The sequence below is a fragment of the Lagenorhynchus albirostris genome, chromosome 5 (assembly GCF_949774975.1).
Source record: "Lagenorhynchus albirostris chromosome 5, mLagAlb1.1, whole genome shotgun sequence".
Classification (NCBI taxonomy): Eukaryota; Metazoa; Chordata; class Mammalia; order Artiodactyla; family Delphinidae; genus Lagenorhynchus; species Lagenorhynchus albirostris.
In genome coordinates, this window is record NC_083099.1 from 31,535,643 (window position 1) to 31,550,065 (window position 14,423).

Sequence of the window (14,423 nt, forward strand, 5' to 3'; positions counted from 1 at the left end):
AATGGACAGAAGATCCAAACAGACATTTTTCCAAAGAAGACATACAGATGACCAACAGGTACATGAAAAAGATGGTCAACATCACTAATCATCAGGGAAATGCATATCAAAACCACAGAGATATCAACTCACACCTTGCAGAATGGCTAGTATCAAAAAGACAACAAATAACAAGTGTTGGCAAGGGTGTGAACAAAAGGGAACCCTTGTACACTTGGTTGAGAATGTTAAGTTGGTGCAACCATTATGGAAAATAGTATGGAGATGCCTCAAAAAATTAAAAATAGAACTACCATATGATCCAGTAATTCCACTCTGGGTATTTATCTGAAGAAAACAAAAAAAAATTAATTCAAAAAGATATATGCACCCCCCTGTTCACTGCAGCTTCATTTACAATAACAAAGATACTTAGAAACAACCTAAGTATCTATTGATGAATGAATGGATAAAGAAACTGTGGGGGGCTTCCCTGGTGGCGCAGTGGTTGAGCGTCTGCCTGCCAGTGCAGGGAACACGGGTTTGAGCCCTGGTCTGGGAAGATCCCACATGCCATGGAGCAACTGGGCCCGTGAGCCACAACTACTGAGCCTGCGAATCTGGAGCCTGTGCTCCGCAACAAGAGAGGCCGCGACAGTGAGAGGCCCGCGCACCGTGATGAAGAGTGGCTCCCGCTTGCCGCAACTAGAGAAAGCCCTCACACAGAAACAAAGACCCAACACAGCCAAAAATAAAATAAATAAATAAATAAATTTATTTAAAAAAAAAAAGAAACTGCGGTACACATACACATATATAAAGAATATTATTCAGCCATAAAAAAAGTTGCCATATGCCACAGCATGGATAGACCTTGAAGGCATTATGCTAACTGAAATAATTCAGACAAAGACAGACAAATATTGTATGATCTCCCTTACATGTAGAATCTACAGAAACAAACAAAAAATAAGCTCATAGATATAGAGAACAGATTGGTGGCTGCAAGAGACAAGGCTTGGATCAGGGGATGGGAGAAATGGGTGAACTGTGTTTTGTTTTAAATAAATTGAATTCAAAATTTTTTAAATGCTTTCTTCAACAAATATTTAAGAAACATATTTATTATAAAAGGTAAGGTGAAAATATCAAAAAGAGTAGCAAATCATCTGCTTTACCTCTTTGTGTTTCATACCCACCTGACTCCTGAGAGCCTTAAGTTCCCGTTCACGGTTGTCCAAGCAAGTTTCTAGAACATGTGTCTGTCCTTCCCACGCAGATTTTTTATGAGCTACCATTATGTCAATCTGTTTCATGAGCTCCTGTAGTTCTGCTTCACAGGATGTCAAAAATCCCCTATAAATAAGGACAGACCCTTAAGAACATAGAACATATCTCCAAGTGGCTTTTCATCTTTCACATGTAAAAATATAGCAGATGTAAAGCTACCTGAAGTGGAACAGTATCAACAAATAATCAGAAGCAGAGAACAGGATCTCTGAGCTTTTCCTTTTAATGCTCACTTAAGATGATCACTTATTCCACGGAAGTTTGTCTTCCTACAGTAGCCGACCTAAAGCCTAAGTCAACTGGTCAAACACAAGGTTTATGTTTGAAGCCTAGTTTGTGAGTGAGACTTCCACAACCAACAACTAGCTCTTCTGTAACATTTTAGGGAAGCTTTCAGGAAGAATCCAGGCAAGCATATGTCACATTCTCAGCTAGTCAAACAAAATAAAAAGCTTTGGAAACAAGTAGGCTATTGGGAAATGACAATACAATTTTAAGAGCTGTTTTAAGAACCTCCATCCTTGAGCCAAATTTATTCCAACTATTTCTTCCCAACTTATTATTAGAAACTTACCACATCCTATCTTATTGTTGTAAACTTACTGATGTCCTTCAATGTTTCTGGAGATGCCAAATGTTACAAAGGTAGAAACAGAAGTGGACACAGATGTACTGGATTCAGAGATTTCCGGGAATGGCCACAGAGAGATAACTCCTAAGGTTTAAATACTTTAAAAAAAAAAAAGCATTTGTTCTTAGTGTCACAAAACCTCTATAGCCTTTTGCTTTTTAAAAGCAGAAAATTTAACTGGGATGATAGTAAGCATCCAGCTTCACACTGCTGAGATGAGGGAAACACCCCAAGGAGAGAGACTGTCCACAAACACGACATGGATCAGTTTAGATTTTGGTCACACTTCTGCTTCTGTACCCAAAGCACAAAATGGTCAGAGGCATAACTCAGACATGCTTTTTAAACTCAGTGAGAAGCTTAAGGTCAAAGTAAACTTACCCATCATGTCCCCGATTTTGTATTCCTTCCAACAAAGCCTCCATCGCCAAATCCCCTTTGTTTTGGCAACTGGGAAAGCAAAGAACTCTGTCAGGAGAAAATTCATTTTTTATGTTCTAACATTCCAACTTACAAACTTAAGAATGTGAATGAAAGCATACAAATAACAATGAGAAAATGCAGCACTTCTTAAGATGACTGTAGAAGCAGTCAAGGAATATCTCTTCAAGAAATACTAGAACCAAATACATTTCAGACTAAAACAATTTAAAATGATCTGAATTGCCACTGACACTCCCCCTGCACGATTGAAATCAAATACCTCACTGTCACGTCCCTACTTCCTCATGTAAGAGTGGGCCTGGGTGGAGATGGGGTGCTAGCAACAGAGGAACACTGACACTAACAAATTGAGAGGTCAGAGGAAATGTGTAGCTTCTTTTAAAGAGATATTGTAAAAAGGTTAAACGCCCTGCGCTTCAACTTCTTGGCCCATCATGGGAGATCCTACTCACCGGCTAGATGACAGGCCCATGAAGCTCCTAGAACACCTTCCCTCACCTAAGAGGCAGCTTCGTGGGCCCTCCCTCCTCTGCACTTCATTGCTCCCAGTCCTTAACAGGTTCTTTCATAGGAGTTACACCACCCTGGAAATGTCCTTTTGCACACCTTTTCCCCCTACTATTCAACCGTCAAGGGTAGAAAACCAGTTTTTTTCACACCTGCAGCTCCAGGGCTTAGAGTAGCATTTCAGCCTGGCCTGTGCTGAATGCTTTTGGCTGAATGTATCTCAATTCCCCTCCCTTTTCACCTATCCCCCTATGCAAACTGGTCATAGCTGGAGAACTACAGAGAAGAGTCTAGCAGAGAAAGAAGGGAAGGGAGATAAAACAGAGACACAGGAGAATGAGAAGACTGGAAAATACAACCACTACACGTTATTTGCATCTATTTCTAAAGTTACTAACAGGAGTACTAAATAACTGTTCACGCACACATATGGCAGAGAGGATTTCCTTCCAGCTGGTTTATCCTTTGTATTACACCAACATTAGACAAAATAAAAACCTAAAGAAAAATGTTTTCATGGTCTATTCCACTTTCTTTCAAACAATGATACAGTCAATTACAAGAGGACGCAGATTCTGTGTTTTGATCCACTCTAGGGAACTGAGAGGCAGTACACAGTTCACACAGTACCATGTATATGGAAACCCAGGATAGAGTCCTGCTCTGCAACTAAGTAGCTTTGTGTCCTTGGACTTCAGTTTTTGCCTCTATAAAGTAAGCAGCATGATCTATATAATCTCCAAGGTTTCTTCCAGCTTTTTAATGGGATTCTAATAGCCAATTACATATATTCTGCACCATGCATGCTCCTGACAACTCTACATGGATATTTATTAAATACGTTGGAAAGTGCTCTTCCTAAGGACAGAGCTACTACAGTTATTCAAAACCATCATTAGTAAAATTATACTCCTTTAGGTCATGTTATTCTTAAAAAATACATTTAGTAATATATATTAGAAACAGATTTAGTAACATACAATACATTAATATATTTTCTGGATGATATTATTTAGTAATTAGGAATATTTATAATAGAAGCTAAAAGTCATTGAATGCTCAACTGTTCTGCCTGTCTATATTGTCACATTCAATCTTCATAACAATTTTAAAACATAACTACTATTACTTTGAGGAAACTGAGGCTCAGAAGGTTAAATAACTTGATTATGGTAAACTACAAACCACAGTCCTAAGATTCAAACCTAGGCAATGTGACTCCTAAGTTCCAGCCAATGTGCAAACTTTATATATTTTACAGTATTACAGATCTTAAAATACATCAGCATATCTTGTTTTTATTTAATAATGTGTTCTTGGCATAAACAAAATCAAACCAAATTGAAAAGTCTGGACACAGGAAAAAATATACAAACTTAACTATGATGTCACCACCATGGCCACCAGGTGGCAGTAGCACAACAGTGAAAATAGTCCACATAGGGGAAAATAGCCATTTCAGAAATTAAAATGATGGTGTAAGACTTAGTTAAGGAGATCTCTGTTTTTTAAATAAAAGGTGGGAGGGGCTTGCCTGGTGGCGCAGTGGTTGAGAGTCCGCCTGCCAATGCAGGGGACACAGGTTCGTGCCCCGTTCCGGGAAGATCCCACATGCCGCGAAGCGGCTGGGCCCATGAGCCATGGCCGCTGAGCCTGCGCGTCCGGAGCCTGTGCTCCACAACGGGAGAGGCCACAACAGTGAGAGGCCCGCGTACCGCAAAAAAAAAAAAAAAAAAATATTGGAAACAAAATGAAATAAATCAACTATCAATTAGATATCAAGTTGGCACCCTTACCATATAACAAATTGTTTCATTGGTTTTAAAATGCAACAATTTTACTGTACATATTCCAACTGGGATATATACTAAGGACAAAAACGTACTATAGAGAAACCCTAAACATCACTCAGGAATCATATTATTAATAGCAAAATTGGTATCATTAATTTGAAAGCATTATATATAATACAGAAAAAGTATGTTAATAGGCAAAAGAAAAAGATACAAATATAAAATCAAGTGTTTAAAAAAAACTATGAAATTAAATTGGAAGTATCACTGTGAATTCTGGATATTTCTCTTTTTAAAAAATGTACGTATTTCCTAACTTTGGCCACTGTAAATCCTAAAACCAGTGACCAGTCTAGTAGCAAGAGCACCTTCAGCACCCAGACTGGTCTCTAAACACCATCTCCCACTGAAAGGAACCAGGGCTTCTTGGTGGCCAGAAATGTTTAAATGAGCCAGGAACATGTTTTACCAGAAAATAAGGAAACTCTCAAAGATTACTGGTCATATCAAAGTGGACAGAAGCCAACTTAAATAGGCTGCCACTCGCCAACAAAAGGACAACTTGAGTACCACCCCAAAAAAAAGACTGCAGTAGGTTGAAACAGTTTAAATATATTTAAGTCTATAATTTCATGATGATAAAAAAAAAATGGCAAAACCCTCATGGTTACCTTTGAGGTTGCCAGGCCACCAACTCATTACTGTGCTCTGAAAATAGAGGGAAAGAATTAAGCATTTTTCTTGCCTTTCCTATACAAACTATTTCAAATAGCTGGTGGGGTAGTCAAATAGCTGGTGAAGTAAAAAGTTCTTATTCATAAAAAATTTCCAGCTAATAAATGCTGAGGAATGACAGAATCAGAAAATCACCATATTGCAACCGCCGATGCAATAGTGGATACAGGCAACCTAAAACCATGAAAGGATCTCACCATTAAGTGAAAGGCTCATGGAGAATTTCATGATGGATGGACTGGGCTGACAACACCTGAACCCACTAAGATGCTCAATTTTAAAATCACAGAGAGAAAACTCAAGACATCATGTGCCTCTCTGGAGTGTTTTGCACCACCGATGAAATTTTGCCCTGCCCTCACCCCCACAAAAAAAGTCAAGGTTGAATCTGATCAATCTTCTAGACCAGTGCTGTTCAACAGAACTTTATGCAATTATGGAAATATTTTACATATACACCAAACTATTGGGCCCTTGAAATGTTGCCAATGCAGCTAGGGAACTGAAATTTTTAGCTTTATTTCATTTTAATTCATTTAAATAGCCACCAATGGCTGATAGCTACTATATTGGACAGTGCATTTCTAGACCTTACTACCAGTTTAGAGGGAATAAAGGGAATAGATGTACAAGTTAAAGGATACCATGTGGATGCAATCAACTAAATCTAAAATGTTAAGGGAAAAAAGAGATGCAATGAAACTGCTATATTAAAAAAGACTGAAAAGGTGTTATCAACTCAATGCAACACGTGGATCTCTATGAGATTTTGATCCAAACAAGCTACTTATAAAAATGCATGTATGGGACAGGTGGGGAAACCTGAACCCAGACTGAATATTGACATTATGGGATTTTTATTAATTTTCATAGATGTGATGACAATACTGTGGTTTTGTAAAACTGAAAACACAAACTTAGTTCTTGAAGAAAGAAAACCCAAAGTAACATAAAAACCGAAAATTCAATTCCTGAAGCCCAGGTCAATGTTGGCTTTAGCTGAATTTCAAATCAAGTTGACATATGTTTAAAAGTAGGAAGCTCTGATAAAGTGGACCACTGACACTGTCACCATCTGCCACCACTACTACATAAGTGAGAACAGGAAGGAACAAGCAAAGGTGTTCTACCTTTTAATGGGAGACAAGTGGCATCAGTACAATTAACATATACAATAACTACAAATAATTGTTAAAACCTGAATACATTTTAAAGAGCAGTGTAACTGAATGTTTATAAATATCTAACCCACTTTAATTTCAGTCATTCTTACCATACTGATCACTGGTAATGATATAGTCAAAAGGCAAGAAGCTCAGGATAAAAATCAATCTAAAGATGATACTGCATTCCAAATAAGAAAATACATACCCTTTGTTATATCATTAAGCTACAGCTATGATCAATATAAATAAAAATATTTGAAGGTAACATGTAGTTAACGATCCTTATGATTTCCTCTTCGTATCTAGAAAATAAAATTAAATGCAAGCATGTGGGGAACTGTATAAGTACAGGGCACAGATCCTACAATACTTTTATTAAAGGAAGAAAAAAAAATTTAAGACTGGCTTAGGAATCGTCTGTAAGGCTCAAGGAATACTACTCTGCAAGTAAGAGTGCTGTTAACTGTAAACGATGACTAGTCGCTGAGAGCAAGCTCATCTTTACCCTGATGTTGTAAGTCATTAAAAAAACAAAACAACACATTATGAGCCGAGATTTACTGCCTTCAAATACCTTCATGATTAAAGTATTCTAAGAACCCGTTCCTTTTATTCCCTTACTTCATTATCTATTTCCCATCCCTGATTTGAATGGAGCAATCCAAAAGTTCAGGGTTCCCCAACTTCAGTCCTTCATGATTTCTGCCACATTTCAGTACCTAATGTACTAACATTAAGGTTTTTAAATCAACTCACTTTTTACAACTTGCTAAACTTCCCACCCATAAATGAACCGCTATCACCTGCCATCAAAGACCTAAGTCTCAACAATGTTAGGAAGCTAACCAGATGAGGCGGCCCAGGCGGGAGGGCTGGGCCGGGGGTCCCTCCCCTGAAGTGGAAGACTGGCCCGCGGCCGACTCCGCTCGGGGAAGATGAGCAGCTCGCCCAACCCGCAGCCCTCCCGCCGGCCCGGCCTCCGGGGAAGGGCTGACCACGTGGCTGGCCCGAACAGTGCGCTGGGGGAGGCCATATCTGTCTTCGCGGGTCCGCAGAGCGTCCGCTGCGAGGCCGAGGGGTGGGGCGCCGGGGCGGACCCGGACCGGCGGGGGCGAGCCTGGAGGCCAGCGGGCCGCTGAGGAAGCTGGCCCCAGGCCATACGACCGCACTGGCCGCGGCCCCACCGCAGCCAGAGCTGCCTGTGGACACTGCCACGCCTCTCTCGTCCGACGTTCCCACATGCTGTTACGGGGATGCCGCGAGCGCGCCCCCGAAGCTTCCCGCCGTTACCTCCCGCCGGGGGCGCGCACGCGCGTCACCGCCAACCTAACGTCCAGCCACAGTCGTCTGCACGTTCGTTCCGCCCACTGCCCCCTCACTTTTAATTGAAGCAACATCCTCCCTGACTCCCCCTCCGCGCCTGCAAATGGGCTCACCCATATCTGGGGATTGGAGAGAAGACCGTGCCGGTCACGTGACACTGAGGGTGTGGTCCGCTGGAGGCGGGCGCTGCGCTGGGCCGGGTGCTGGTAAGGGTTTCCCGCGCCCCTAGCCTACGTCTTGGAGAAGCGGGGGTGCGTTCGGACTTATGCTGCTCCTCTTGGCCGAGGCCGTTCTCTTAACCTCATCCTCATAACCACTCCCCTCACCGCACTTCGGGAGAGGTGGAAAGGGACTTGCGCGGCGGTCCTGGGCTTCCCCCGCTGCCGCATTTGGTATATCCTGCCTCGGGCCGGAAGCCGCGGCTGTGGGGCCGCCTCCCACACCTGTACGGATGGCGGTGGCCTGCGAGGGTCATTTTTAGCGCGGGAAAAGGAGTTCTAGCTTTGCTACTGTAACTACACGTTTGCAGAGCTCTAAAACAGAGATGGATAAAACTGCCCTGCCCCGGGGAACGTACGCACCGCCTGTCTGGGAAGACCCTGTGACGGGCAATGTAACAAGCTCCCGATGGGGACCATTCACTGCGCCCAGGGAACTATGGGGCCCGCGGAGGGGCGGGGACCGCGTTCTCCTTGGCGCTTAGAGAAAGTTCCTGCAGGAGGCGACCTGGGAGCTAAGTTTTTAGACTGACTGAGGGTTAGCTAGGGAAAAAAGGAACAAGATCGTGCATTCCAAGCATTGGAATAGTCACACGTGTAAAAAAAAATTTTGTTCAGGAAAGTGGTAATGGCTTGTAGTGGCAAGTGTGGCAAAGTGCTTGGGATGGTGGCCGTGTCCTGGTCATTGCACACCTTATGCTATCCACCCTTCCAGCTCCTGAAGAGTGAAGGCACCTTAGCGCCTAATTCTGGAAATGGGATATTGACCCCGATGGGCTGACGCCCAACTTTGAGTTTGGAAGGAAGAGTAGGTGTTAGTGATGGGGCAAAAAGACCTTTAAGTGCAAAGGTTGGAAAGTATGACAGGGTTAGAGGTGTTTGGAAGAGAGACAGGTGGGAAAAGATTGAGGCCAGATTGGGGAAGGCTATGCTGAGTCATTGATACAAATTTTACACACAGCAATTGGAAACAGTAATGCCTGAGCAATCAGTCATAAAGCAGACCTAACTTGTTTAGTGGATCATAAGGACAAGAAGGAACCGGTCAAGGGCAGAATGTGTGCTGAAGCTGGAGTGATCTGAGAAAACTTTACAGAAAGGTGGAATTTGTGTGTGACCGGGAAAATCAGCTGGGAGGGACTATGTCCTTATAAATAAACTGCAACCTGACCCAGATGAGATGAGTCTTTCCCAGGGTGATATCATGCCACAATTCACATCCAGGCTAAAAAGCCTGGAGAACCCTACTGCTAGATTACATCATCTCCTCAGTCTTCATGTTTAAGAAATAATCTTTTTGGCTTACAGATCTGGCAAGATCAAAGCTGCAGGAGAATGGACAGTGAGGTACAGAGAGATGGAAGGATCTTGGATTTGATTGACGATGCTTGGCGAGAAGACAAGCTGCCTTATGAGGATGTTGCAATACCACTGGTAGGCTGTAATTTGTGCTGAGGGTGATAGGTTAAAGGTATGATCTGGTAGACCCTAGTAGGGGTAGGATATCAAGACAAATAAACTAGTCAGGCAAAGAAATCAAAGCTGTGGAGTCCTCTAACTCTAGAAGCTTCTGGAGAACATTTAGCTTGACTTTGAAGAGAAATATGGTTCAGAGGGCTGACGTGACCAGCTCAGTTAGGGGGTCATTGCAGAGCTAGAACCCAGGTCTTCTGAGCCATGTTCTGTCTACCACACCAAAGCTAGTAAACCGGATGATGAAAGTTTAATGCACACAATGAGGAGGAATAAGAAGCAGTGGCATGTGCACTTTATTTCTTCCCTACCTGTGGTTTGTCAGTTGACATTTTTAGAAACTCACATTTTTGGAACACATACCTATTCTAGGTTCCCTGGAAAGTATTTGGAAGAGAACTGGCTTTTCTTCTTTTGCATTTAGACCATCACACTCTTTTCTTTCCTGACCTCTGGAAAATTCTCCTGCAATGAGTTTGTTAAACCTAACGTAATAAGTGACCTAAACATTTTGCTTGAATAAATATTTATTAAAAATCCTATTTATGTCACAGAGGACTAGCAAGGAGAACAGAGACTGTTTTTCTTTAGAGCCTGCCAATTGCAAAGAGCCATTAATAAAATAGAGCTTGCAGGCAGACCATGTGCTGCTGCCATTTACATTTTCATCTAAGAATAAGAGGTAATAATGTTCAGTGAATAATAAACATAGCAAATAACAAGTAACAGCTTAGTTCAAGTTTAGAAAAATAATCAAAAGAGCATAATGAGAATTATAGTTCCACTTATTGAATACCTGTTTTGTGTCATAGACCAAGGTTGAAATCTGACATACATTATCTGTATCCTTAAGACACCCTTCAAGGGTGGTTGTGTTCTGCCCACTGTATAGGAAGGAAACAGAATCAAAGAGGGGAACTTGCCCAAAGATTGGTAGCCAATAAGTTGGACTTCACACCGAAGTCTGTGAGGCTCCAGATCCTGTCCGGTGGTGGTTCTTTCATTCCGCAAGCAATTCTTGAAGCCTACTATGTGCCTTAAGACTTGGTAAACATAAGTACAGTTTCTGCCCCTCGGAGTCTAGAGAGGCAACATATATCAATAAATAATTGTAATAGTAAGTGTTCTAAGTGAGGGTTGTGAACAGCTATGTAGTGTAAGAAGTGGCTGATTGCCTGGTGGGCATCAGGAAGGACTTCAGAGAGATAAATCACATTTAAGGTGGTCGTAGGGAGGAAAAGAGGTTTAGTGAGGGTAGACAGGGGCCAACCAGCAGAGGGGACAGATGTGCAAAGGCTCAGAGTTTTAAACTGCTTTCGAGCTGGTGAGGCAATTCAGTGTGGATGGAGGATATACTTCTCATAAAAGGTAGGGAGAAAAGTTGGTCTTGGACCCAATTTTGAGAGGAGCATTTGATGCCATGCTTAGCCCTCATCCTGAGGATATCCAGGAGTGAGTGATCTTCAAAGTAGAGATCTGCCATGCTCAAATATATTAGAAAATCAGTTTAGCAGCATTGTTAGAGAACGTGTGTCAAGGAGAAAGGGGCCAGTGACAGGGCAAAGAGACCAATTAGAAAGCTAATGCAGTGTCTAGACAAGGGAGGAGGACCTAAACAAAAGCAAGAAAGTGGAGGGGAATTGCTGAATTCTGGACATACTAATAGTAGGATTTGGGGACCATTTGTGTGGAAGGGGTTGAGGGAGAGGAAGATTTCCATGCTGACTTCCAAGTTGTAGCCTGGCCCTGTTGCTAATCTGTGTTTTTTCCCAGGACGTGTGATTCTAAGGCAATGTTTGTGTCGTTAGCTTCTGTTGCTGCCTAACAAATAACCCCAAAACATAGTGGCTTAAAACAGCCGTTATTTATGTCATGATTTTGTCATTCACCTGAGAGAGTCTTGTGATCTTTGCCAGCTCGGTTGATCTCTGCTGGACTTGGTGGTGTTTTGCAGTCGGCCAGCAGGCTGGCTGGAGGCTGGGATGATGAGCTGACTAGGCCACAGTCTCATGATCCTGCAGATTAGCCCAGACTTCACAATCATTTTAGGGTTCTAAGAGCAGCATGAGAGGAAACTGCAAGGCTTCATGGAGCCTAGGCCAAGAAGTCACATGATCAGCCCCAATGCAAGATTGGGGAAATAGACAGTGCCTTTTCATAGGAGTGGCTACAAAGAATTGTGGCCATTTTTGCAGTACCCCACAATAGATGATTGTTATGTTCACGATACTTTATGATACTTTGTGTTTGTTTTCCAGGCATATATGCAATTTTATATGTTGGCATTCATTGCAAGAGACAATAGTGACCAAATGAAAAACGTGTTATTTTAGAACAAGATGAAACTAAATAATATCTGAATTAAATAATTGATTAACCAAGGACTTGTTTATGCTTTGTCAACTGTAAGTAGTTACTGAAAAAAAACTTTCTCTTTGCGATATTGCTTTAGAGAAAATGGTAGTTCCTTTCAATTTGTACAAGTATGTTTGAATCTGAGTATTTGTAGAGCAAGATGTGATTCAAACATACTTGTACATATTGTAATTAAATCATTTTATTCATATTGAACATCACTTTGAAGGAAAAAAGTTATTATATTCATATACTTCACATTGGAGTCCAGTGGGAAATCATAAGTCTAGATATTGAATAACAGTTTGCTACACTTAAAAAAAAGTCGGGCTTCCATGGTGGCGCAGTGGTTGAGAGTCCGCCTGCCGATGCAGGGGAAGCGGGTTCGTGCCCCGGTCCAGGAGGATCCCACATGCCGCGGAGCAGCTGGGCCCGTGAGCCATGGCCGCTGAGCCTGCACGTCCGGAGCCTGTGCTCTGCAACGGGAGAGGCCACAACAGTGAGAGGCCACAACAGTGAGAGGCCCGCGTACAGCAAAAAAAGTCTAAATTCAGATAACTGAAAAGAAATATATTGGTATCAGTGAATTCTAGTACGAAACAGAGTTCCAGTAGTAATAAATTTAAATTTAAAATACAAGGAAACTATCAAAAACTTCTCACCACACGCCAAAAAATGGTGAACTGTGCAAGGTGATGGATGTGTTAACCTTATTGCAGTAATCATTTCACAATATATATGTGTATCAAATCATCACATTGTACATTTTAAACTTACACAATGTTATATGTAAATTAAATCTCAGTAAAGCTCGAAATATATAAAAAAATTCCCCAGATTCTACACTAAGTGTGGCCCATGGCTTACCATTTTAAGAAAGTTGCGGGTAGGCTATGTTGTTTTATGTTGCCCTGCTCCACCACTAGGGGGAAGCCTCATCTATTGTGTTACATTTTCAGTGCTCCTACCTCCATTATAATATAGGCACATTGGATACAGGATCGTTGTTGAATACCTTTCTTGTGCTTAAGGAACATGCCAGCAAGTGTGGTATTCTATAAAGCAGCCTTCCCAAAAAAAGATTTAGTACTGGCTCTTTTCAGTGTTCCCAGCCGCTAGTAAGGATGACAGTCCTTGCACTGGATACCCCATGCAGTGCTGGGCACCTGACCTGCATTTCCTCATTTAGCCCTCACAGCAGTCCTGTGAGATGGTGACTACTTTTTTTCTCTTGTTGCCTAAGAGGAAGCAAAGGCTGCAAGGGTCTGAATACCTTGCCTGAGTAACCCAACAAATGGTGGAGTCATGGCCTTGGATCCCAGTGGCTCCCAGAAGCCTGTGTCCTGAGCCTTCTGCCACGCTGCCTGCCACACAAGTACCAGAGTCATAATGCCATCACTCCCGGCTGGAGACGGATGGGGCACGTTTGAGCGAGACTTGTGATGTTTCCTCACATTTTTTATTTTCTAGCTCTTTCCATAGGATACGCTTCTATGCTGCCTGTTTCTAGGAACTCACAGTTTTTAATTCCAAGTGCTTTTGAGTTTTAAGGGGTTTGTAAACATAGAGTGTGACATCGTCCTGAATGTCCATTGTACCTTTTCAGAATGAGCTTCCTGAACCTGAACAGGACAATGGCGGCACCACAGAATCTGTTAAAGAACAAGAAATGAAGTGGACTGACTTGGCCTTACAGTACCTCCATGAGAACGTTCCCCCCATTGGAAACTGACGCCTGGCTCCTTGTTCATCCACAGATTTTTTTTAAATACAGATACAAAATGTTTTCTTTCAGCCTCCTAATTTGAGTCTTTTAGTGTTAGATCAATGCTCAAAAATGTACAACTAATTTTGTGGCCACAAAATGCAATGTGGAAATACTCAACCCGAACCGGAAGCTGATGGCGATTTCTTGGGATTGCAGAATATCTGGCCCTTTGAACCTAAAGTTCTTCATTGACTAGCTAGTATTTGAGCATGATTGATTAAACATTTGCCTTTAACTCTGATTTTGCTTTACTGTCAGAGCTTAACACTTCCCAACTACTTATATATGTCCTGTGACACAGGTGATTGAAGATATGAGAGGGAAAGGTGAAGAACAACGAAGCCAGACATGAGAATTAACTTCTCATGTACCCCCATTCTGAGAATCATCTGAGTGGGTGTGTGTGGAGTCTGTAGATGTAATGGACGTATAGATGGCCCATTCACTGACTACTGGGATTCCTAAGATTCCCCATGATATTTTCAAACTTTGGATAAATTTACAAATTAAAAGCTATCTTGACGGTTAACCCCTGCTCTCCCTACAGCTTCCTTTGGTGCCGCTGGAAAGGCGAGATAGACCATTAGTTTTATCCAGTAACAGGACTTCTTATTTTCTCAAAGCCCTTTCAGATATAACTGAAGCACCATGGAATCCATATTTGGTTACACATTTGTGAAATAACTTGTATTTTGGAAAACGCATTGATGGACATTATCTCCTAGAATTCTTTGCCTGTTT

General features: G+C 41.9%; 2 protein-coding genes across 7 annotated transcripts in view; one reads left to right on the plus strand and one right to left on the minus strand.

Annotated features, from left to right (window-relative positions):
• CEP63 (centrosomal protein 63) overlaps positions 1–8,256 on the minus strand; it is a 74,344-nt gene extending 66,088 nt beyond the window's left edge. Inside the window, exons 1-3 of one of the 6 annotated variants that reach the window (XM_060149806.1) lie at positions 7,982–8,256; positions 2,282–2,350; positions 1,179–1,335 (exon numbers count right to left, since the gene is read on the minus strand). In XM_060149806.1, coding sequence (XP_060005789.1) covers positions 1,179–1,335; positions 2,282–2,325 — 201 coding nt within the window. In that variant the 5' untranslated portion in view covers positions 2,326–2,350; positions 7,982–8,256. Of the gene's footprint in view, positions 1–1,178; positions 1,337–2,281; positions 2,351–7,391; positions 7,775–7,835 lie in introns of those variants that run through there. The other 5 variants (XM_060149804.1, XM_060149803.1, XM_060149807.1 and 2 more) reach the window with 5 other exon arrangements.
• Positions 7,643–13,917, plus strand: ANAPC13 (anaphase promoting complex subunit 13). Its single transcript, XM_060149809.1, has 3 exons — positions 7,643–8,074; positions 9,395–9,520; positions 13,521–13,917. Exons 2-3 carry the CDS (start codon positions 9,422–9,424, stop codon positions 13,644–13,646), a joined length of 225 nt encoding a protein of 74 aa, XP_060005792.1. The 5' UTR covers positions 7,643–8,074; positions 9,395–9,421; the 3' UTR covers positions 13,647–13,917.
• Positions 13,918–14,423: the final 506 nt, after the last annotated feature.

Excerpts from the sequence above, each read along its gene's own strand:
- ANAPC13 (XM_060149809.1), top strand. The coding sequence starts at position 9,422 with ATGGACAGTGAGGTACAGAGAGATGGAAGGATCTTGGATTTGATTGAC. Across the intron at positions 9,521-13,520 it reads AGGATGTTGCAATACCACTG|AATGAGCTTCCTGAACCTGA; the intron begins GTAGGCTGTAAT and ends GTACCTTTTCAG.